This window comes from Phacochoerus africanus, chromosome 9 (genome assembly GCF_016906955.1).
Source record: "Phacochoerus africanus isolate WHEZ1 chromosome 9, ROS_Pafr_v1, whole genome shotgun sequence".
NCBI lineage: Eukaryota > Metazoa > Chordata > Mammalia > Artiodactyla > Suidae > Phacochoerus > Phacochoerus africanus.
Genome location: NC_062552.1, coordinates 34,154,596 through 34,179,257, shown reverse-complemented (window position 1 = coordinate 34,179,257; position 24,662 = coordinate 34,154,596). Strand labels below are relative to the sequence as shown.

The window sequence follows — 24,662 nt, the reverse complement described above, 5'->3', positions numbered from 1 at the left end:
CTTGACATTCTCCAAGGTGTGAGTCTTTTACGCGTACACATCCTATTTATAATTTATTATACACCCAAGGTTTTTAATGACACATGGACAGCAACTAAACTGTCTTGAACAACAGCACCATCTAGTGACCAGCACAGCAAACTGTTTTCTAATCACATCTTTATGCCAGTAACCAAGACATGTACACCCAAGCCATACCATTCCCTGCTGCTCAAATAATAGTTTATTCTACCTCAACTCTTACACATTCACTATCTTTAACTTGCTTTACTTTCCCCCATTTCTTCCAATTCTTACTTAGCTCAAGAATCTTTTATCAAAAAAAAAAAAAAAAAGAATCATTTATGTTGACTCCTCTCCATCCAAAAAAATCATCCTAAGCCTTTGGTTGAGGGGACTCACCTCTTGTTCAGACCCACTCACCTTTTCGTTCCTTGATGAGAACAACTCGTCGTTCTCTCACTTCTGAGCTCAGATTATCTACCATCTTATTAATGCAATTGTCCAGAACCAGGGAGTGTGTTTTGGACTTGATGTCCTTCCGACAAATGGGGCATTCTACCTTCCGCTTCATCCACTCATTGATACAGTAGGAGCAGAAACTATGGGCACAGTTCAAGGTGACAGCCTAGAATGGGAAGGTGAACACACACATCAGAACTGTCATGGTTACTTCCCCAGGGCCGTAGTGATCCTAGAGCTAAGACAGAAGTGAATTCCCAAGGCCAAATGGAAATTTAATCACAGCCTCATATAGGGGGTTTACAAAGGGTATCAGAATCATTCCTAGGAATGGAAAATTTTAAGCTTCATGTTAGATGATTCATTTTTCTCTCCCAAAGTTAAGTTCCTAGACTTGGCTTCCAGGTAGGCTGATTTGCCTATTCTGTTCCAAACTCAGGTATCTCATGCTGCCAACATGTACCAGCTACTGTGCAAAAAAATGTCACCAGACATAAGAAGGACTGGTAAGCATGTGAGTGTTTGGTATAAATACACCGTTAATTCTCTCATGAAAAACAAATGTACGTCCTAATGGGGAATTACAAACTCAATTTTAATAGATGCAAGAGAAAAGAGAACTTAAGCTGGGAAAAAAGGAACTAAAAATGGGGGTGAAATGTAATGGGTTCAACTGAGAGTGCCTTAAGTAAAAAAGCCTATGAGAAGAGAGAAAGCAGAAGCAAGTCTGAATCTGAGCAGCTCCTCTGAGGAACCCCAATGGTCAGCTAGTTCTGCCCAGGCTCTTTTCACTCCCCCAATATAAGCCATTCTTTGCATTACTCCCTTTTATGTATACCTCCTAAGAAACAACTTTTTCTGAGGCTCAAAAATCTCATTCTGGCTTTCAGGACAGCAGCGGAAAATAACACAGAAATTACGTATTTTCCAAATGCCAAGTTGAGACCAGAAAGCCATCTAGGAGAAGTTCTCAGTAAAGAATGAGATCAATTCTCATAAACAACACTAAAAACCTGCATGATAAAAATGAAACCTCTTGCAGTTCCTGTTGTGGCGCACTGGAAACGAATCTGACTAGGAACCATGAGGTTGCAGGTTCAATCCCTTGCCTCGCTCAATGGGTTAAGGATCTGGTGTTACCGTGAGCTGTGGTGTAGGTTTCAGACGTGGCTTGGATCCCGCGTTGCTGTGCCTCTGGTGAAGGCCGGCAGCAACAGCTGCAATTAGACCCCTAGCCTGGGAACCTCCATATGCCACGGGTATGGCCCTAAAAAGACAAAGAAAAAAAAAAAGAAACCTCTTCCCAATACTGACCTTTTTTTTTGTCTTTTCTAGGGCCACACCCATGGTATATGGAGGTTCCCAGGCTAGCGGTCTAATCAGAGCTGTAACCGCCAGCCTACACCACAGCCACAGCAATGCGGGATCCGAGCCGTGTCTGCAACCTACACCACAGCTCATGGCAATACCAGATCCTTAACCCACTGAGCGAGGCCAGGGATCAAACCCGAAGCCTCATGGTTCCTAGTCAGATTCGTTAACCACTGAGTCATGACGGGAACTCCCCAACACGGACTTTAAGAGATGATCAGCAGGAATGGTCAGGCACACCTGCAAATCAAACCCAGGTCAAGTTATCTCTTCTTCATGCTGTACAGATGCTCTCAATTACCTAACTTAGCACCCATTCCAATCCCTCTTGTCTTCCTCTATTAGAGCCCATAAGCCCCATCAAAACAGCACTGAGTTTCTCCAAAGTAGGAAATCAAATGACTAGAAATTGGGGGAAATGACGATCTGAGTCAAAGTGGATCTAAAGCAAAAGAACCAGGTCTATCCAGGAGAGACTTTTCAGGAGGCTACCACACTGCGTCTCCCTAGAGACCACTAGAAAAAAAGCAGCAGTGTGTGTATGAGATCTCTTTTTCAAAGGAGTCTGCCTGGAGTTCCTTCATGGCCCATCGGGTTAATGATCTGGCATTGTCACTGCTGTGGCGCTGGTTTGATCGCTGGCCCAAGAACTTCTGCATGCCATGGGTATGGCCAAAAAAATTCAAAAAGGAATCTGAAAAGCACTCCTTTTTTATTTATTTAACAACTTGAGTCTAACACCTGTGGTGTTAAGATGAATGGGTCACAAATGAGAAATAGTGAAAAAAAAAAGAGTCTGTGCAGAAACAAAAGAGTGTAACAAATGGTAACCTTGGGGAGGTGTTTCATTTTCATAAGGAGCTCAGAGTCCCTGAAATATGTTCCACTTGGCCAATGAATTCCCAGTGACCTTGCATCAATGACATTTACCCCTCTGTTTAAAGCCTGCACTGCATGGCCACTCTCAGCACTGTGTCCATTCTGAGCAAAGAAAGAATAGCTTTATTGAGCAGCTTTATTCTGATACTTCAAAATTCTGATGCCATTCAATTCTGGATTCCACCAGAATCAAGTGGCTCCTTAGAGGCAAAAAAACCTATGGGGGCAAAACACTGGGTACAAAATCCAACAGCACGTAGTTGTCAGAAAAGTAGAAAACAGGGGACATTCTGACCTGGAGAGGGTGGGGCAGCTCTCAGTGGTTCTTTGAAATCAAGCTGTTTTCTCCCCAACAACAAAGAGATAAAGGCTTTATTACAGGCCAAAATATTGATTCTACCAAACAGAGACTCAACAAGAACAAATGAAATAAGAAAAAAAGACAGTGAAGGCAAAGAAGACTGCAAAAAAAAAAAAAAAGAGAGAGAGAGAAGTGGCCATTTCTAGAGGTCAAAGAGCTATAGTAAGTTCCTGAAAGAAATATCTCTTCAGAATGTTTCTCTGTAGCAGAAGCAGCCGGTGTAGATGAGGCTCCCTTCAGGGCTGGGAGAGTGAGAAAGTGTGAGCCACTTTTCACGGTTACCTCAATGAAGTATTCTGAGCAAATAATACACTGAAGCTCGTTCTCTAGCACGTCATTCATGTGGCTAAGAACTTCCTCCTTCTGTGCTTGCACCTTCTCCTTCTCTTCCTGCAAAGACACACATCCCCCATCTGTCATTCGGGAAAACCAATAAGAATGCAAAGCAGGACAGGGAGCAGGGTTAATAGTCTACAGTAGGACTCAGAAGGAGTCTAAATTAAAAATTCACCCTGGCGCAGCAACAGGAGATTAAAACTCTTTCCCCAAGGGATACTGTTTCTCAGGACTGCTTTCTAATACAGGGCACCACATGCCTTTTTTCTCTCTCCACTTTTTCAGTATGTATTTGCACCGTAGTCTGTCTCCTTCCCAAAATTTACATACCAGCCCCACCAACCACCCAAGACCAGAAGAAGGCATTAAGATCCTATAGCAAACTGCAGTTCAGAGGTGACATAAAATCATCCCAAGAAACCAAGAACGTACTGAAAAAGAAAGAAACGGGAACAGTCTATAAAGGAGGATGCTTGAATTAGTGCATAAGGTCCCTTGTATGCTTTGCAGCTGCCTCTCCTATAAAATAAGGATAATACCCATGCTCCCTACAGGCGGGAGACTGGAGAGATGGTCTCGTGAAGTACCTTCAGGCCCCACACTCTATGATGTTTGTCACTTCCCACTCCTGCAGTGCAATTTCCCTGGGCTTTCCCTAAGAGGTCAGACCGCCTGTGGACACACATTTTAGGGAGGATAGAGGCGTGCTCTCCTGAAGCCAACATTTATTAAGTTAGCACTTCATCTCCAAAACAGAAAGGATCACGGACATGGAGAACAGACTTGTGGTTGCCGAGGGAGAGGGGGAGGGGGAGGGAATGGGATGGGCTGGGAATTGGAGTTAATAGATGCAAACTATTGCCTTTGGAACAGATAAGCAATGAGATCCTGCTGTATAGCACTGGGAACTATATCTAGTCACTTATGATGGAGCCTGATAGTGTGAGAAAAAAGAATATATACATGTATGTGTAACTGGGTCACCTTGCTGTACAGTAGAAAATTGAAAGAACCCTGTAAACCAGCTACAACAGGAAAAATAAAAATCATTACAAAATAGAAAGGATCAGAAGCCCCTGAGGGGGAGAAGAAAAGCCATTTGGGGTATATTTGAGTGGTTGATTTATTTTTCATGTTTTATTTTCTCTTCTAATCAAAGTAAGACTGTCCGACTGCTTAAGGCAGCAAAGAGGGTCGGGATCCATTTCTAATTAGAGTCAAGATTCCTGAAAACTTTTGAACTACTATGTTTAGAAAGATGTGCTGGTTTCTGGAAGGCTGGGGAAGAAGGCCCCATGGGACTTATAGGGAGGATACGAATATCGACCCAGGTGCAAAGTGAGTGTCTCCTTTCTGTCCTCCACTACAGGTCTGCCCATGAGGCAGGGTGGGCTGAGAGATGCGGTCAGACTCAGGCACTAATTCGAGGTCAGAGGTTGCAAAGTGATGGCCGGGGGACTGGACCCAGTCTGCATGCTTATTCAATTTGTCACTCATGGTATCAAAAAACCGAACTGTTGCCAATCCTTGAAAACCAGGATATTTCACTTAAACATTTGGATTTCCATCTTTTGTGGGAAACTCAGCTCTGACAACACTGGGCTTGCATTCTGGGAAGGCAGGGACTGGCTGCAGCAGAGAAGAGCTGCCCTCTTGGGGTGGAGGTGAGGGTGGGGTGGTGCCCCTCTCCGGTGTGCCTCTGCCTCCCAGCTCCCCACTGTGTTTTCTCCCAGGCCACTTAACCGGCCTGACCCCAGGGGGCATTTGAGTTTACAACCTCTGATTTAAGAGTTCCTGACCCCAGGGGGCATTTGAATTTACAACCTCTGATTTAAGAGTTCCACTGAATGGACGTGGGAAGTAATTCCATAAATGCGTGAAGATGAACTCTTTCTCAGTCTAACTGCACCACTCCTTAGCCTGTGTGAGTGACATGCTCTGAAGGGGCATCCACCACAGACAACGGACTAGACTAGATGGCAGGGTGTCTTATTCCCAGCATTTTGCTTCTGACTGAGGCAAGGAAATAGATGCTGTCTTACAGGCAGAACCGTCTACAGGCCTAAATACGTTTATAGATTATTTCCCCTGAGACAGGAAACAGCCATAATCTCTCCCTGCATAAACCACAGCAACCCTTGCACTGTTGAAAATGCTGAGTTGCATGTACTAACCAAATTCTAAACCTTCATCTTCTTTCCAGTACCTTGGTCTGCTCCAGCTCTTTGTTCTTGGCTTGAATGATTGCTTCAAAGTCCTTCCTGCTGCGGTTTAGCTCTTCCATCAGAGCCCGATGCTGCAGAAACACAGCAGATACATACTCAAGATGAGCTGCACTGTACCGTTCCTTTCAGCCACACATGCCCGTCCCTCCCCTAGTCACTGTCCCTCCCTTTGTCAGCGGCTTTGGTTCAAGAGATCAATGGACTGGCAATTCAAAATACTGCTCTTGTTCCTTGAGGACTTCTCATTTAACATGCTGCTTTTTCCAGGGGAAGAGGCAGAGAGAGAGGGAGGCCATCAAATCTATTAATCCCTCTGGAAACAACCCAACCTCTGTGGCCATTTAAACCAAATGAAGAATTTACAATGCCTTCCAGAGAGTCTGAGTCTATAGGTTTGGCTTTGGGGAGTCCAGGGTGTGTATTAAAAAAAAAAAAAGCCGGAGTTCCCGTCGTGGCGCAGTGGTTAATGAATCCGACTAGGAACCATGAGGTTGCGGGTTCGGTCCCTGCCCTTGCTCAGTGGGTTAACGATCCGGCGTTGCCATGAGCTGTGGTGTAGGTCGCAGATGCGGCTCGGATCCTGCGTTGCTGTGGCTCTGGCGTAGGCCGGTGGCTACAGCTCCGATTCAACCCCTAGCCTGGGAACCTCCATATGCCGTGGGAGCGGCCCAATAAATAGCAAAAAGACAAAAAAAAAAAAAAAAAAGCCACCCAGGTGATTCTGGGAACTAAAGCTCCAGAACTAGTAACTGAGACCACCAGCATGGGGAATAGCTTTTAAGAAATAATCAGGGAGAAATGGGATTCAGGAAAACCAGATAATCATTTTTACTGAAATAAAAAAGATCTTCAACCTATTTATTCGATAAATCACACATGACATGCTCATAAGGCAGCGCTGCCCGAACCCTGCCTGGGTCTTCTTGGAAGCTGGCATGCCCAAGAGCTAACAGCTCCTTCACTGTGACTAACTGCCTATACCAAATGCCAAGAGGTTCCATTTCTATGAAACATGATTTCGAGCTCCTTCATATTTAAATATAGCTTATACTTTAAATCTCATTTCAAATTCTCTTTTTAAAGGAGGCGTATTTCTGAAAAGATATTACTCAAGAAATGAAATTTAAAATGTGTGGTCTCCCCCCAAAAGCAGTTATGTCAGAAGTCCTCTTGACCACTAACTGGATGCATGTGCCTTAACTTTCTCATCTATACAATGGGAAAACAAATGCCCATATTATATAGGGGTTAATCAGAAAAAAAAAAATGACATATTTGGAAGCATTCAGGAAAGTTTTTAAAGCTCTATGTAAACACAAATTATTATAATTATAAGCCTGGAAAATGAAAAAAGAACAGCTTTAGGTAGACCAAAAAAACAAGCGTGATTGATTTGAAAGCAGTAGGTCCCCGGGGCCATACTGTTATTGAACCGTGACCTAAAAGTATCTCATTTTAATCCAGTGTTGTCACTGAAGCAGCTCAAGTCGCTGCTGGGTGACATGGGTTTGATCCCTGGCCTGGGAACTTCCACTTGCCACAGACATGACCAAAAAAAAAAAAGTATCCCATCTTAGGCTAATGAGTGGGGATTGGCCAAGTCTCCTTACGCTACACAACAATGTGTTTTCCTGTCCGTCTCAGGAGAGGGTGTGGGCTGGCGGGTGCAGAGTACTCAATGATCCCTTGGGGATTACAAGTGGCAGAACACTACTCTTTTCCAGTCTATTTCCAAACAATTATCTGAATATTAATTTAATAATTCTCTAAATGGGAAACATGCCTATCCTCCCACCCTAGAAAATAAAATTCCAAAAAGCCAATTTTTCACCTAATTCTTTGCAAGGCTATTTGTGCACTCAAGGAAATCAAGGCAGGCACCCTCCCAAGCTTACACGAGTTGTGGCTGTTAGCTCTGGAGGAAGGCTGGGAGGTAGCTAAACAATAAAAGAACCTAAGGATAAATTCGCCTGAACAAATTCTAATGTGATTTTTCATTTTTCTCAAGGAAATATGAACCATTCCATCAACCTCCTGACTTAACTTACAACAAACTACTCATCATTACACATAAAAGAGAGAAGACAAAGCAGGTTTTAAAGATGCAAAAGGGCTCATAAAAAAATAGAGAGGTAGTTAAGTTAAATTAAATAAATTACAGGCAATCTTTTATGATATTTTATTCCTATGAGCCTTGCCCTGTCAGTAAAGTGATATGTTTTGCTGACTGTTACAATGCACATTCTCAAGCTAACCTAAAATGCTTTAATTGGAACATTCTCGAATGGTTTCAGGATGGCTTCTGCTCAGGAATGGTGAGATGATGGAGGCCCTTGCAGGCCCTGGGGGCCAAGTCTTAGCTCTCAATGCCCTGCTGCCTGCCCTCACCTTTCTGGAAATGCAGTCACTCTCCCAGAGAGCCTCCTAATTGCTACAGCCTCTGTTCATTTTCACTAGAGCAACCTGTGCTCAGATGAAGATGTAAGCTTTCATGCTGAGGTCTGGCATGTCTGCTAGGCTCCAAATCTCCGACCTGATGGCGTGAGCAGCTGCCACCTGCTCCATCTACAGACTGGAGGTGCCGCGGAGGTGTATGCTAAGCGGCAAAGACAGCCAGTGGCCACATGAAGCCTGGCTGCCCCCACTCCACAGCCCACTATAATCTCAGGACAATGGCAAGAGATGTTACCTCCTGCAGGGCCTGGGCCAGCTGTTGCTTCAGGTCCTCTTCTCCTTGCTCTTTCTCCAAACCCTGCAAAACCAAAAACAAAATGGAAGGTTTCCCTGCAGGAAGGGGGAAAAAGGAACAAAATCCAGTAACAAGCAGAGCAGACCCACTGGCATGAGCATCTGCAAACAACAGGGGACAGGGAGGCAGGTGGAAAATCTCCTGTTTTACTTCAAGCTGTTGGCAGTAAGGGATCTGAGCAGGGTTAAACTGCTCAAATACCACATATCTCAGAGCTGTCACCTTCAAGCCACCACTGTGGGGGTTCTGGAGAAACTCTGGATTAATACTCCAAGTCCTGGAGAAGAGACTTGTGGCTGCCTGATGGGAGGGGGAGGGAGTGGGAGGGATCGGGAGCTTGGGCTTATCAGACACAACTTAGAATAGATGTACAAGGAGATCCTGCTGAATAGCATTAAGAACTTTGTCTAGATACTCATGTTGCAACAGAACAAAGGGTGGGGAAAAAAATGTAATTGTAATGTATACATGTAAGGATAACCTGACCCCCTTGCTGTACAGTGGGAAAATAAAAAAATTATAAAAAAAAAAAAAAATACTCCAAGTCCCCTTCACCGGCTAATGCTCTGACTCCCAAAGGGACGTAAACTGAAAGCTTCTGAGTCACCAAGCATCTAAATGGAAATCCAGTCCTCCAGGCCGGCACTTGCAAGCCCCACCATGTCTCCTTCCTCAGTTCTGGCCCCTCCGTCTCTCAATCTCTTGACCACTTCTGGCCCATAAACTGCTCCCCCTCCTGCCTTGCCTGAGCTTAGGCTCTCTTTCCTCCATCAGCCCCCTCCTGCATGGATGCCTTCCATGCCTTCACTCCTTCCACAGGAGCCTCTGGGCCCTTCCCGCCTTAAGAATTACCTACCCATCCAATACGTCAACTGGAACCTCTTCTGCTTATTTTGTGTGTACTATACATCTTGTCTCCTCAACAAGGTATATTCCTTAATGGCGAAAACCATTTATTAAACATCTTTATAATCAACCAAACCCAAGTACAGTGCCAGGCAACATGGGTGCTCGGAAAAAAAAAAAATCTGTGTGAGAAGTTCCCGTTGTGGTGCAGCAGATACGAATCCATCTAGTATCCATGAGGATAGGGGTTCGATCCCTGGCCTTGCTCAGTGGGTTAAGAATCCGGCATTGCTATGAGCTGTGGTGAGGCTGCAGACGCAGCTTGGATCCTGCATTGCTGTGGCTGTGGTGTAGGCCAGAAGCTGCAGCTCCGATTTGACCCCTAGCTTGGGAACTTCCATATGTCTTGGGTATGGCCCTAAAAAAACAAAAACAAAAAACAAAACAAACAAAGGACTGTGCTTCACTATGAGCAATTTATCTATGACCTTTTTCCTGGAGAAATTCTCAAAAAGAGTCTTTTTTGCCTTTCTTTACCATTCTGGTACAGAAAAATATTTTACAGCTATATCTTAAAGCACACCCAAAGCGGCCACAAATATTAACAGTAATTCCTGCTCCTGAACACATTAGCCTTAAAGAGAGTTCTGTTCGGGAGAAGGTGTCATTAATACACTAAGTATGCAGAGAAAAACCTCTCTCTGATTTCAAGAACTAGTTCAGGCTGGATAGGGGCAGCAAAAAGGGACATGTAAGCAAAAACTGTATACCCTTAGATCCATTTAATTCATGGCCTTTGCTAAGATCACCAGTTCAAGGGGATAGCAGAGATTAGAATGAAATCTATAAATTCTTCAGAAATAAGCCAACACAACTGGTTGTTTCTTACCCTGAGCAAAGTAAACAAAAGATAAAGGCTTATTCACTTCAATCCTGATTGGCCCTTCTTAGTTCTAAGTCAACAATGGGGAATTCTTGACATTTAGTATTACCTGAGCAAGTCGGTGGGAGTAAAACGTGTGGATTTTGCCAGATGGGAACTGACATTTGGAGCAGGGACCAGGATCAGCCTTAGTCTAGAAGCTCTGTGCAAGAGCCTGTCATCTAAACAGATGAAATGGGGGTGTAGACACAATTGCTCTCACCTTGACACAACTAAGATAGTCATTACTTTATCTACCAAAGGCCCTATGGAAGGTGGCTTATCACTCAACAACCGAGTCCCGGTGTACCCGTCCGTCCCCTCCCGTGCTGGCTACTCGGGACAGAAACAAACATTTTCTGCCTTTCTAGCCTCCCACCACCTAGACTGCAAGGGAAATCAAGGACAGAGTAACCAGCCTTGGGTGCAGGGATTTGCTCTGACCACAGAGCAGCGCAAGACCACCCACGAAGACAACTACTGCTTTGATCAGGGTGTGCTGTAGTCTGGGGCAGACTGACTTTCATCCAACCTTGCTCAGAATTTACCTCAGTTCTGAGATGCCTCAGCTTTACATCCTGTTACATCCTGACTGGCTCTGCCGGTCACCTTACCCCACCCTGGCACCCAGTCATCTTACCCCATCTGGCTCTTGATCGGATCATCGTGCTGAACTTCAACATTTTCTCTTCCCATTACATCTCCTGTCCCTGGCACTCAGCAATTGGTCCCCGATGCAGAAACAGAGAACTCTGGCCAGAAGCTCACAGAGGCCTTCCCACCCCCAAAGGGCCCTCTGTCCTTCCCTGCTGTGTGGTACCTGCAGATGCTGCTGCTCTTCCTGGAAAGTCTTCTCCAGCTGTTCCACTCTGGCCTGCTGCTGGGCCTGCTCTGCACACAGCTGGGACTGTAAATCGTGCAGTTCCTGCTCCATTTTCACAATTTTCTTTGAGTTTCCCTTTTGGGTTTGTTTTTTCACATTCAGAACAGCGATCTGTTTTTCCTGCATCTGTGTTTTCAGCTTTAGAATCCTGGACATGGTGACCTTAAACAGCTCTAAGCTGCTCTGAGATGCCGAAGGGTTTGAGGCTTTCTGCTTCCTGTGCTGAAGCTCTACGACTTTTGCAGGGACTGGGTAAACATGAGCCCCCAGGGCCTTCCCACTTGGCTGAAGACAAGTCAACTTAGGATCCAAATATTCATTGAGCTGACCAGCCACTTCACCTTTCTCATGTGACTTCACTGGTTGACCAGGTTCACAAGACACTTTACTTATTTTGGATTTCAAAGTTGAGGGGCCTTCAGCTCCAGAACCCTCTAACTCATCCAAATTAAACTTCCTTTTAGTTCTCAAGCCCTTATTCTTTTCCATCATTTGGTCACTCTTTAGGGAAAGACAAGGATAAACCCTCTCCCAGTCGTCTTCGGTAACTTCGTATTCATACTCCGCATTCTCCTTATTTTCCAGAGGCACCCCAAGCTGGATGTGGTCTCCCTCATGGATAGAATAGACCTTTAAAGGTTCTAGACGTTCTCTGTTCAGCCAAACACCATTCAGACTCTGGGGAAAGGGAAAAAAAGATAACATAAGCTTCATGATTTTCCTCCTCTAATAGAATTTCTCTCTTGCTGCTGCAAAACCTTCTGTCTTTTTAAGGAAACCCCTTAAGAACAAATAGAAACAAAGGTTCATTAACCGCCATCCTTACAAACAGCATTTTTTAAATAGCGCTCTGGCTTTTTACCTCTGTGATGTTCACACCTCCAGAGAACTGCCTGTCTAATAGGCAGGGATCTCCTTGTTACTGGTGGATAAATTACTCAAACAAATGCAGCCGGATTAAAAGAAAGCAAAACTGAATAGCTCCTATTGGCCTAAACTGGAGGCAATGGCCCAAGACTGGAAAAGCTGCTATTAGTGATAGAAGCAGTGTCTAACAATGAGGTTCCAAAGGTACACTTGGCCAAGAAAGTCATGCAAGTACTCTCCCTGGATGCGGCCCCTGAATACATTGGTGAATGAGAAAACCCTTCCCAGGATATACACACCAAAAAAGAAAGCACCAGTACCTGTGCTGGGGTCAAATTGCACAGGGGATATGATCCAATTAATAGATCTATGGGCATAGTGGTTAAGACCTGGACTCAGACAAACTTGGGTTTCCAGCCCAAATGCACCACCTTGGGCTTAGTCGCATGGGCCTGGACAATTTCCTTAATCTCTCTGTACCTCAGTTTTGTCCGTAAAATGGGGATAGTATACAGTTTCTGCCTCATACTTCTCCTGTGAGGAATGACAGAGCTAATACATATAAACACTTAGCAGAGTGACTCACGTGTAATGAATACTCCATATGGACTTCTGTGGTTTAAATTAAAAATCAGTGTAGGAGTTAAGAGCATGGACCCCAGGACAGGACTGTCTGGGTGTGTAATCTGCTCCATCACTTATCTGCTGCATGATTTGGGCAAGTTTCTTAACCTCTCTAGGCCCCAGTTTCCACATCTATAAAATGGAAGATATAATAGTCTCTTCTTCATGGTGTTTGTGTGGATTTAATGAGATAACATATGCAATGTACTTAGAAAAGTACCCGGCACATGGTAAGCATTATCTAAGTGTTTGCTTCTCTTACTGTGTTCTGGTTCAACTGATTTATCAACAATCACTTCAATTTCATGCTCAGCATCTTGCAAGGTAAATATACTGAGCACAAAAGCAAAAGATATGAAAACAACTTTGAGCAGCTGACTGTGGAAAGGAAAACACAAGGGCTTATTTAAGCAAATGTGGGATTACACAGCACAGCCCATAAATGCAAAGGAATATCATGTAGAGCAGGGTGAGCGAAGAGATGCTCAATGGGGATGACAGGTCCTAAAACAGACTTGAAAGAAAGGCAGGATTTAAAGTCTAAAGAGACAAGTGGGTGTTTTAACCCATATCAAGGACTTAATGTGGGGGGACAGGCCAGAGGTGAGGTCACTGGGACGAAGGGCTAATATGTTTATGTCAGTAACAAGAGCCATCTACTCTAACCTAGACAAAACAGTTAACAGTTAACCCAAATATGAAGGACAGGGAGCTTGACTACAAGGCACAGAGGGTACAGGGGAGTAAGAGATGCCATCTCAGCTCTGGTTTGGTATTAGGCCCTTGTTTCTGGTTCTATACTATTTGGCTCAAGTGAGGAGAGGAAGAGAAAGACAAACATAGAAATACCCAGAAAGACTGGCTTTAACTCCCTGCTTTGGACCTAACCTGGCTTACCTGCCAACCTTCTCCGAACCACTGCATTCATATGCAGCCTGAGAAATTATGGGGAGTGATCAGTTCTGCAGACTTCCGAAACAACACATGAGGAAATAATGTGGAGGAAAAGGGAGGGGGGCAGAGGCCATAAGAATCTATGTGAGAATAATTTTACAGAAAAATAGTCAATTCTATTTTATCAGCTGCACCTATGGCATATGGAAATTCCCAGGCCAGGGATTGAACCCATGCCATGGTGGTGACGACGCTGGATCCTTAACCACTGAGCCACCAGGGAACTCCCAGAATAGTCAATTTTAGATTTTACATGGGAGAACAGCCTCAGGGAAAGCAATATAACACAGAGGCAACCTAATGTCAGGGTATAGACATTTAAGAAAAACTCAAGGGCAAAGATAAGGTCAAAGAAAGAAAGAAAAAAGGTTATAGAAGCATCCCAAGATGGGAAAGAACAAGGAGTCTTCAAAAAGCTGAGGTGGGAGTTCCCATAGTGGCGCAGTGGTTAACGAATCCGACTAGGAACCATGAGGTTGCTGGTTCGGTCCCTGGCTTTGCTCAGTGGGTTAACGATCCGGCGTTGCCGTGAGCTGTGGTGTAGGTTGCAGACGCGGCTCGGATCCCGCGTTGCTGTGGCTCTGGCGTAGGCTGGCAGCTATAGCTCTGATTGGACACCTAGCCTGGGAACCTCCATATGCCGCGGGAGCGGCCCAAGAAATGGCAAAAAGACAAAAAAAAAAAAAAAAAGCTGAGGCGAACTTTTAGGACATATGGCAGCCCTCCACTAGATCCTCTGCATTAACCTGCCTCCTCCAGAATCTTTTAGGTCTGAGAATTAGGCTTTCAAAATTTTCCCAACATATTTTATCCTTGGATAGCTCTGTATTTACCCACTAATCACTCCTTGGTGACACCTAGTGGTATAATTTGGACCACAGGCTGACACTAGAAGAGATGAAAATACCATGGCTCTATAGGAACAATCAAGTGCTGCCCAGGAAAGGATCTCAAATACAGTGGTTTTGGAGGTCCCTGGTGGCCTAGCGGTTAAGGATCCACAGTGTTGTCACCGCGGTGGCTCAGGTAGGTGCTGTGGTGAGGATTCAATCCCTGACCTGGGAAATTCCACATGGTACGGCCAAAACAAAAACAAAAACAAAAAAATCCCCCCAAATCAAATATAATGGTTAAAATAAATCAAACTCTGTTCAATACTTTCTTAATGTTGGTTCTCATAATCACCAGTTTGGAAATGTCAGCAGCAGGAAAATGATAACCAAAGAAAAGCCTGCCCAATATCTCTGTCATCAATGGGGAAAAGGTGAGATAACCCACACTCCCTTAAACACTAATTTCTTCACTTGATGTTTCATCTCTGTCCAGTGTTCTTGCTGTTTTTTTAGTTGCAGCAAGCAGTGGCTTGATGTGGGATCTCAGTTCCTTGACCAGGGATTGAGCCCAGGCCACAGTGGTGAAAGCACTGAGTCCTAACCAAAAGACCACCAGGGAGATCCCTCCGTCCAGTGTTTTTATTTATTTATTTGTTTATTTCATTTTTATTTTTTTATTTTTTTTGTCTTTTCTAGGGCCGTACCCATGGCACATGGATGTTCCCAGGCTAGGGGTCTAATCGGAGCTGTGGCCACTGGCCTACATCACAGCCACAGCAACGTGGAATCTGAGCCTCGTCTGTGACCTACACCGCAGCTCATGGCAATGCCAGATCCTTAACCCACTGAGAGAGGCCAGGGATTGAACCCACACCTCATGGTTCCTAGTGGTTCATCAACCACTGCGCCACTACGGGAACTCCTGTCCAGTGTTTTTTTTTTTTTTTGTCTTTTTGTCTTTTTTGTTGTTGTTGTTGTTGCTATTTCTTGGGCCACTCCCGCGGCATATGGAGGTTCCCAGGCTAGGGGTTGAATTGGAGCTGTAGCCACCGGCCCATGCCAGAGCCACAGCAACGCGGGATCCGAGCCGCGTCTGCAACCTATACCACAGCTCACGGCAACGCCGGATCGTTAACCCACTGAGCAAGGGCAGGGACCGAACCCGCAACCTCGTGGCTCCTAGTCGGATTCGTCAACCACTGCACCACGACGGGAACTCCCCTGTCCAGTGTTTTTAATCGGTTGTTGAGGACAGTGGAAACCCAAAGCCAAAGGGCAATGCTTCTCTGCAGTTTTCCAGATGATTTACGCAGCTTGGTGGTTCTCAGCCCTAACTGTAAAGTGAAATCACCTTGAAATGTTTAAAACAAATGACAGTGCCCAAGTCTCACCCTCAGACTGAATTACCTGGTCTGAGATGGGAACCAGGCTATCAGGACTTTTAAAGCCAGCTTTATATACAAACACTCTGTATAACTATATCAAGACACAGAGACCTTTTGCAGTTAACCCTTCATCCACTCTCAGGTGGCTACTCTCTATTCTCTGCCCCACATAAGTTTGTCTTTTTCAAAATGCTGTATAAATGTAATCATACACAGTATCCACCCTTTTGAGTGTGGCTTCTTTCATTTAGCATGATGGCTTTGAGATGTGTCCACTTAGTTGCATTAACAGTAGTTTAGGGAGTTCCTGTCGTGGCACAGTAGTTAACGAATCCGACTAGGAACCATGAGGTTGCGGGTTCGATCCCTGGCCTTGCTCAGTGGGTTAAGGATCTAGCATTGCCATCAGCTGTGGTGTAGGTCACAGATCCGGCTCGGAGCCCGCGTTGCTGTGGCTGTGGTGCAGGCTGGCAGCTACAGCTCCCATTAGACCCCCAGCCTGGGAACCTCCATATGCTGTGGGGGCGGCCCTAGAAAAGGCAAAAAGACAAAAAAAAACCCCAAAAAACAGTAGTTTAGTATTTTTGGAGTTCCCATCGTGGCTCAGCAGAAACGAATCCGACTAGGAACCATGACGTTTTGGGTTTGATCCCTGCCCTTGCTCAGTGGGTTAAGGATCTGGTATTGCCATGAGCTGTGGCGTAGGACACAGATGTGGCTCAGATCTGGCGTTGCTGTGGCTCTGGCATAGGCCAGTGGCTACAGCTCTGATTAGACTCCTAGCCTGGGAACCTCTGTATGCCACAAATGCGGCTCTAAAAATCAAAATACAGAAACAACAACAAAAAACCCCCCAGTAGTTTAGTATTTTTATTGCTAAGTGTACTCCAGGGTATGGGTGCACTGGTTTGTTTCTCCCTTCCTTAGTTGGCTCTTCCAGTTTTTGGTGATTATGAATAGAGCCACTACAAACATTCAAGAACAAGTTTCTGTAAGAACATTAGTTTCCATTAATTTGGGGTAAAGTCCTAGACAGTGGATTGCTGGGTAAGTGTATGTTTGATGGTAAGAAACATTATATAAATGGCATCATATAATATGCTTTCTTTTGTGTCTATCTTCTTTCACTCAATATCACATTTGTGAGATTTATCCATGTTGTTGGATAAGGTAGTAGTTCATTCATATTCATTACTGCCATACTGTCTTTCAAAGTGCCAATATCATTTTGTTTTCTCACTTGCAATGTTTAAGAGCTCCAGTTATGGGAGTTCCCATCGTGGTGAAGTGGAAACGAATCCAACTAGGAACCATGAAGTTTTGGGTTCGATCCCTGGCCTCGCTCAGTGGGTTGCCGTGAGTTGTGGTGTAGATTGCAGACGTGGCTCAGATCTGGCGTGGCTGTGGCTGTGGCCAGCAGCTGTATCTCTGAATAGACCCCCTAGCCTGGAAACCTCCATAAGCCGCGGGTGCAGCCCTAAAAAGCAAAAAACAAAAACAAAAACAAAAACAAAAACGGAGTTCCAGTTATGCCATTTGCAGCAACATGGATGGACTTAGAGATTATCATCCTAAGTGAAATTAAGTCTGATAGAGAAAGACAAATATCATATATTATCATTTACATGTGGAATCTAATAAAAACGATACACAAGAAACAAACTCACAGGAGTTTCCATTGTGGCTCAGCAGTTAACGAATGTGAGCAGCATCCATGAGGATGAAGGTTCAATCCCTGACTGGCCTTGCTTAGTGGGTTAAGGATCAGAAGTTGCCATGGGCTGTGGTGTAGGTCGCAGATGCGGCTCGGATACTATGTTGCTATGGCTGCCAGCAGCTACAGCTCTGATTAGACCCCTAGCCTGGGAACCTCCATATGCCTCCGGTTTAACCCTGAAAAGCAAAAAAAAAAAAAAAAAAAAAAAGAGGAGTTCCCATCGTGGCACAGTGGTTAGCGAATCCAACTAAGAACCATGAGGTTGCGGGTTCGATCCCTGCCCTTGCTCAGTGGGTTGACGATCCAGCGTGGCCATGAGCTGTGGTGTAGGTTGCAGGCTCGGCTCGGATCCCGCGTTGCTGTGGCTCTGGCATAGGCTGGTGGCTGCAGCTCTGATTCGACCCCTAGCCTGGGAACCTCCATATGCTGCGGAAGCGGCCCAAGAAATGGCAAAAAGACAAAAAAAGAAAAGAAAAAAACAATGTATCTATGTATACATATACATATATATGATTCACTTTGCAATACAACATTATTTTGTTGTTGTTGTTGTTGTTGTTGTTGTTGCTATTTCTTGGGCCGCTCCCGAGGCATATGGAGGTTCCCAGGCTAGGGGTTGAATCGGAGCTGTAGCCACCGGCCTACACCAGAGCCACAGCAACGCGGGATCCGAGCCTCGTCTGCAACCTACACCACAGCTCACGGCAACGCCGGATCATTAACCCACTGAGCAAGGGCAGGGGCCGAACCCGCAACCTCATGGTTCCTAGTCGGATTCGTTAGCCACTGCGCCACAACGGGAACTCCCAGTTTTATTTATTTTTAATTTTCTTGGCTGTGCCCACAACATATGGAATTTCCCTGACCAGGAATCCAAGCTGCAGGTGTGACCTACACCACAGCTGTGGCAATGCCAGAACATTTAACCCACTGCACCAGGCCGGGGATTGAACCCACACTTTCCCAGTGACCTGAGGTGCTATAGTTGGATTCTTACTCCACTGTACCACATCAGGAACTCATTTTTAACCCAGTTTTAAATCAAAACTGAGTTTGTCACAACTTTTGTATGTGTACTTAGCTTTCACTTTCTGGTTGTTCCAACATATAAGAGAGATCATTTTATGAAGAAAGAATACAGTTCTCAGTCTTGAATTATTCGAAGTAACTACACCTTAAAAAGATTTAGGAAATGACTTCAAATATGACCATAATAATAATATCCTACACCCGAAATTCAAATCCTTCATCAGCAGAAGGGGGCCACCAAGGCCTCATGCCAGACAGAAAGAAAAGGAGCATCTATTAAGAAAAAAAAATGGTGGGGAGCTCCTGGGTAGTCTTGTGGTTAGGTTCACTGCTGTGGTCTGGGTTCGATCCCTGGTCTGGGAACTGAGATCACTTATTAAGCCGCTGCACACTGCTACCAAAAAAGAAAAAAGAAAAGAAAAAAGCAAAAAAAAGGTGGGAGGGGTTTCTACCCGTAAGTATAGGTTGCTTCATCAAAACACCCCAGTCACAGCTTCTCTCAAAACATCAGTGCTACATCACAAGCTGAATCAAAGCCAAGAAACTTAGACCAACTGTACAGAAACAACTTGGAAGAATCAGAAGCCTATGTGTTCTTCCTCTATTTTATCCAAGACCTGAAAAAAGAGTCTCATGGTAACAACAGCCCAAGAAGAAAGAGTCCATAGCAAACACTGGAGAGGGATCTGGGAGCAGAGTCATGATCTCCTCTGTACCTGAGGCTGATGGTCACAGAACACTGATCAGTCAGCTTGCAGCTTTTTCAGCCTCTCAAAATCTGCTATCCTATAAATGAAGCGCATCCGTGTTGCACATCATCAAGGAAAGCAGCAGCAGAGAACTCACCTCTAATATCATAGCCCTAGCTCTGATGAAGAAAACATCTTTTCTTAAGGTGCCGTGATACAAGCTATTGGAGGAGCTTTAAAACCTTGCAGCCATGTCTTAAATATGCATAATTAATTTTTTAAAAATCATGCAGCCATTATAGCATTCGACAACAGGGCACAGTAGAGAGATATATTTGAGTTTGAGCCCTGACCCACTCATTCACTCACTCACTCAGCTATGAAGGCCCCAGGCAAGTCAGTTTCTTTCTCTTTCCCTCTCTCTCTCCCTCCCTTCCTTCCTTGCTCTTGCGCTCACTCTCTCTCTCTTCTGGTCTCAGACATATCTGTCCACAGAAGGGGTTACACTAGATCATCTCTAAGGTCCCCTTTTAGGTGCCAATTTCTATTCTGCTCACAGTGCCTTGCCAAGAGTGATGAACCAATTTACTTAGTACTTAAGCTCTCTTCTTCAACATCATGCCAACTCAATTTAAACCTAGCACAGGAAGGTACTTTCTCCAACAGCTTAAAATCTAGCAGTTTTGTGCATGCAAAATGAGGCTGCTGGGCAGGCTTACAGGATATTGTGAATTATAAAAAATATACATTTGGCATTTATGCCCATCTCTAGCAGAGCTTCTTCTCAAACCCCTGAAATTTCCTAAGTGGTGAGAGATAAAGGTATCTTCTATTATATTAATGAGGAGACCTTTTTTTTTTTTTTTTTGTCTTTTTGCCATTTCTTGGGCCGCTCCCGCAGCATGTGGAGGTTCCCAGGATAGGGGTTGAATCGGAGCTGTAGCCACCGGCCTACGCCAGAGCCACAGCAACACGGGATCCGTGCCACGTCTGCAACCTACACCACAGCTCACGGCAATGCCAGATCGTTAACCCACTGAGCAAGGGCAAGGACTGAACCCGCAACCTCATGGCTCCTAGTCGGATTCATTAACCACTGCGCCACGATGGGAACTCCGAGGTGACTTTTAGAATGCCCCCTGGGCTAGAAGTTGAACTGATCGCCAATGGCCATTAACTTGATGGATCATATATATGTAATGAAGCCTCCATAAAAACCCAAAAGGAAGGGGTTTGGAGAGCTTCCTGGTTGGTGAGCACATGGAGGTACTGGGAGGATGGCACATTTGGACAGGGCATGGAGGCTCCATATCCCTGCCCACATACCTTGTCCTATGTATCACTTCTATCTGGATGTTCACCTGTATCCCTCACCTCACCATTTCCTTTTATAATTAACTGGTAAATGTAAATAAATGTGTTCCTGGCTGTGAATAACTAATTAATTAACTGAATACAAAAAGGGAGGTGGCCATGGGAACCTCTGATTTACAGCCAGTCAGTCAGAAGTACAGGTAACAATCTGGACCTGCAAATGGCTCCTGGAGATCTAGGATGGGGTCCTTGGAACCTCCAACCTATAAGAGGTTCACGTGTCAGAAGCACAGATGTTAACCTGGGCTTGTGAATGGCACCTGAGAGGAGGGTGGTCTTGTGAGACGGAGCCCTCTACCCGTGGAATCTGATGCTATCTCCGGGTAGACAGAAGAGGGTTGAGTTGAACTGCAGGACATCCAGCTGGTGTACACACTGCTTGTGGTATGTGGAGGGGAGATCTCCCCCCTCCCAACATCCACTGGAACTGATCTCAGAACCATCTTCATACACTTCCTTCTAATAGGTATCTTTAAATGCCTTCCAACCAGAGTAGTGCAAAATGGTGTCTGAAGACATTTCACACTTCCTAATCCTTAATTGTTTATATTGGAATTTCTCTCATTTCACAGTGTCTATTTTCACTGCATTCCCAGGTGATTGTATATCTGTACTTTAGGGTCTTCCTAATTGCTCAGCTCTATACACTATTTCACCTGCCTTAGTATTCACACTAAACCTGTGGTTTTCAAATTTGTTTTAAGCAAAAAAAAAAAAAAAAAGAAAAGGAGCAGGAAGAGGACCCGAGTGCAATCAGCTCAGTTCCTCCCTCCTCCACAGGAGCACTCCAAAATCTTTGTCAGATTCCCAATGTCTTTGGACCTTCAACTCACAAGAGACCAAGTCCCTGGTAACTTAGTCTACTTTTTGGAACAGGACCTACTGCCCCAATTCAGGCGTTCCCTTCAAAGTAACTAACTTCAAGTCATTAGAACTTCTTTTGGCATAATCTAATCTCTGGCAGCACAGAGAAGCAGTCATCTCTGGGAAAGACAAGTCAGTAGCTAGGGGAGAAGATATATTTTTGAGTCTTTTAGTTCTCTACCATGTGTTACCTCTGCAAAAAATAAAGGAACTTAAAAATAAACAAAAATTCAATAAACATTATTAGTCTTCTGCAGTTACCTTGTTGTCCGTAATTGTCCACTGGCCCTCGGCATTCTGCTTCAAGACACAGTGGTTTCGGGAAATCATCAGAGGGCAAATTTTTGAAACCAACTGGTATGTGACACCAAATCCTCGACCTACAGTCACCTAGGAAGACAACAACAACGTAGACACAATCAGCCATTGTGCTGAAAAGGGAGGTCATTACAATCTTGTCAACCAGCAGTATCCACAAGTCTTGACTTAGGAAACCAGAGCAGAAAGGCAAGCAGCTCATCGGCTATCTCCTTCAGCTGCCATAGAAGCCAGTGGATAGAAAGAGGCAAAAAATGGACTTCCCGTGTGGCTCAGTGTTGCTTCTACAGTGGCTGTGGCTCGATCCCCGGCTTGGGAACTTCCATATGCTGCAGGTGCGGCCACTTGTTTAAAAAAAGAAAGAAAAAGGCAAAAAGCTGTGACAAGAGACAGCTGAACGGAGTTAATCATGGAGTGTCAGGGTTGGTAGGACTCTGAAAGGTCACCTGAATCAACCACTCATGGGATGGAGGAATTCTCTCTACACACCCCATTAACTAGTCTTCTACACTGCCAAGAACTATAGCTACGATACAAGACAGTCCCGCCAACTTTTTAATGGCTCTGACTTGGAATCTTTCTCCCTATAATTTCCATCCACTGGCCCAAGCTCTGCCCTGGCTACAACCAGAAAATCTCCAGTTCCCCTTCACATGAGAGCTATAGTGCGTCTATGGAATCTTCCCTTTTCTTGGCCCTATGTTCCCATTACTTCGACATAACTCCATGTCATAGGTTTGAGTCTTCTTGCCATTTTAATAGGTCTGTGAAGAGATTTTTGGTGTTATTCCTAGATGTCATATCAAGAAAAACAAACTTAATTTTTTATTATGTAGTCGAATACAAGTATAACTTTCCCAGTTCTAGATATTATCAGTGGAGAATATAAATAACATTAGCTTTCACAGTAGATCTATCACACTGCCAGCGTACCCTTAGGCTTAGGAATGATTAAATTTCTTGGACTAACCCTCCAAAGAATTCCTATGCTAAGTCATGTCTTTTCTGTCCTAGACTAACTGGCAAATGTGGATTCAAGTGCAGGACCTTACATTGATTCCTATTAAATGTCATCTTGTTAGTTCAGCCTATCATGAGCTTGTCAAGACCTTTCTGAATTTTTTTTTTTTTTTTTGCTATTTCTTTGGGCTGCTCCTGCGGCATATGGAGGTTCCCAGGCTAGGGGTCCAATTGGAGCTGTAGCTGCCAGCCTACGCCAGAGCCACAGCAACGCAGGATCCGAGACGCGTCTGCAACCTACACCACAGCTCACGGCAACGCCAGATCGTTAACCCACTGAGCAAGGGCAGGAACCGAACCCGCAACCTCATGGTTCCTAGTCGGATTTGTTAACCACTGTGCCACGACGGGAACTCCCTTTCTGAATTTTTAATCTGCTATCAGACACACTCAATATCCGTTCTGGCTTTAAGTCACCCACCAAATTGATATGATGCCTTCTGTACTTTCATTCAGGACACAGATTAAGAAGATTAAAACAGGTTGTAGCCAAAGGCAAAGCTCTCAGGAAAGCCTAGCAAATATTCTACCCTAAAAATACAAAAAAAAAAATTCAACAATTAAGGGCGTTCCCATGGTGGCTCAGTGATACTGAACCCAACTAGCATCCATGAGGATGCAAGTTCGAGCCTTGGCCTTGCTCAGTGGGTTAAAGGATTCGGCGTGGCCGTGGTGTAGGTTGCAGATGCAGCTTGGATCCCACTTTGCCATGGCTGAGGTGTAGGCCAGCAGCTACAGCTCAGATTTGACACCCTAGCCTGGGAACTTCCATATGCCACAGGTGCAACCCTAAAAATACACACACACAAAAACCAACATTCTAACACACAATCTGGGTATACTTTCAACCAGTTATAATCCAATCAAAAGATGGAAAAGTCTGTATTTTCCATCTTACCCACAAGAACATCATGAGAGCCTTTGGAAAAGGTTGCAAAGATGACCCAATTCACATCCATCATGCTTTGCTGACGAACCAATCTAGTTCATGACAACCCTGTCAAGGAAGGAAATGAAATTCTTCCGGGATCCAGCTTGCAGAATCCCCTGCTTATTCTTCTTGCTGCACAAGCCCCTCTTAAATGACCCATATCCAGACCTTACCTGGGAACACTAAGCCAAATGTCTGTAGTTTTCTAAAAGCTGCCCTTTTTGTTCCTCTTGAAAATCTTTCAGAATCATGCCTGTCCTCCTTAGTCTCTTAAAGACCACTATGAACGACTCGCTGCTCCAATCTATTCCTCCCCATAAACTCTCATCCCAGCAACTGACACCACCATCCAACCTACTGCTTAGCCCAAAACCCAGGAGCCATCTTTGATTTGCTCTCTGTCCCTCATGCCCACATTCAAATCATCAGCAAAATCTACTGGCTGTAATTCAAATATGTCCTAAATCTATTCACTTCTCTCTCTCTTTCCCTCTCCCTCTCTCTCTCAGTGGCTCCTAGCTTAATCCAAACAACACTTCTTCCTCCAGTAACACTATTTCTACTCCTGTGCTAGCCTCCATTCTTCACACAGTAGCTGGGGTGTAATGTAAAAACTAAACCTGATCATTTCCCTTCTTAAAATTTTCTAATAATCCAAACTTCCTTCCACAGCCTCTGAGGCCCTTCATGCCCTAACCCTTCTACCTCTTTAGTCTTATCGCACATCATCAGCAGAAACAGTCACTGCTGCCTAAGGGCATTTTCACCTGTCCCCTCTGATTAGAACATTTCTCTGTCATCTACAGAGGCTCCTTTTCATCTTTCACGCTTCAGCTCCTCAGAGGCCTATGCTGATTACTCTGTCTAAAGCTGCTGTCTGCTCCCTCCCCCACCACTGCTTTCTTTCATGTTATTAGCATGTACTTACCACAACCTAAAATTATCTTGCTTACAACTCAAGAGCAAAAAAACAACCCAATTGAAACATGGGCAGAAGACCTAAATAGACTTTTCTATTTTCCA

General features: G+C 44.6%; 1 protein-coding gene across 5 annotated transcripts in view; it reads right to left on the bottom strand.

Moving 5' to 3' along the window:
* Window positions 1–24,662, bottom strand: part of RNF8 (ring finger protein 8) — a 37,585-nt gene that overhangs the window by 7,012 nt on the left and 5,911 nt on the right. For 4 of the 5 annotated variants that reach the window (XM_047795387.1, XM_047795388.1, XM_047795385.1 and 1 more), the window contains exons 2-7: window positions 21,632–21,760; window positions 10,972–11,712; window positions 8,324–8,386; window positions 5,616–5,705; window positions 3,356–3,463; window positions 424–628 (exon numbers count right to left, since the gene is read on the bottom strand). In XM_047795387.1, the coding sequence (XP_047651343.1) occupies window positions 424–628; window positions 3,356–3,463; window positions 5,616–5,705; window positions 8,324–8,386; window positions 10,972–11,712; window positions 21,632–21,760 (1,336 nt within the window). The remainder of the gene's footprint in view (window positions 1–423; window positions 629–3,355; window positions 3,464–5,615; window positions 5,706–8,323; window positions 8,387–10,971; window positions 11,713–21,631; window positions 21,761–24,662) is intronic. The other variant, XM_047795389.1, reaches the window with a different exon arrangement.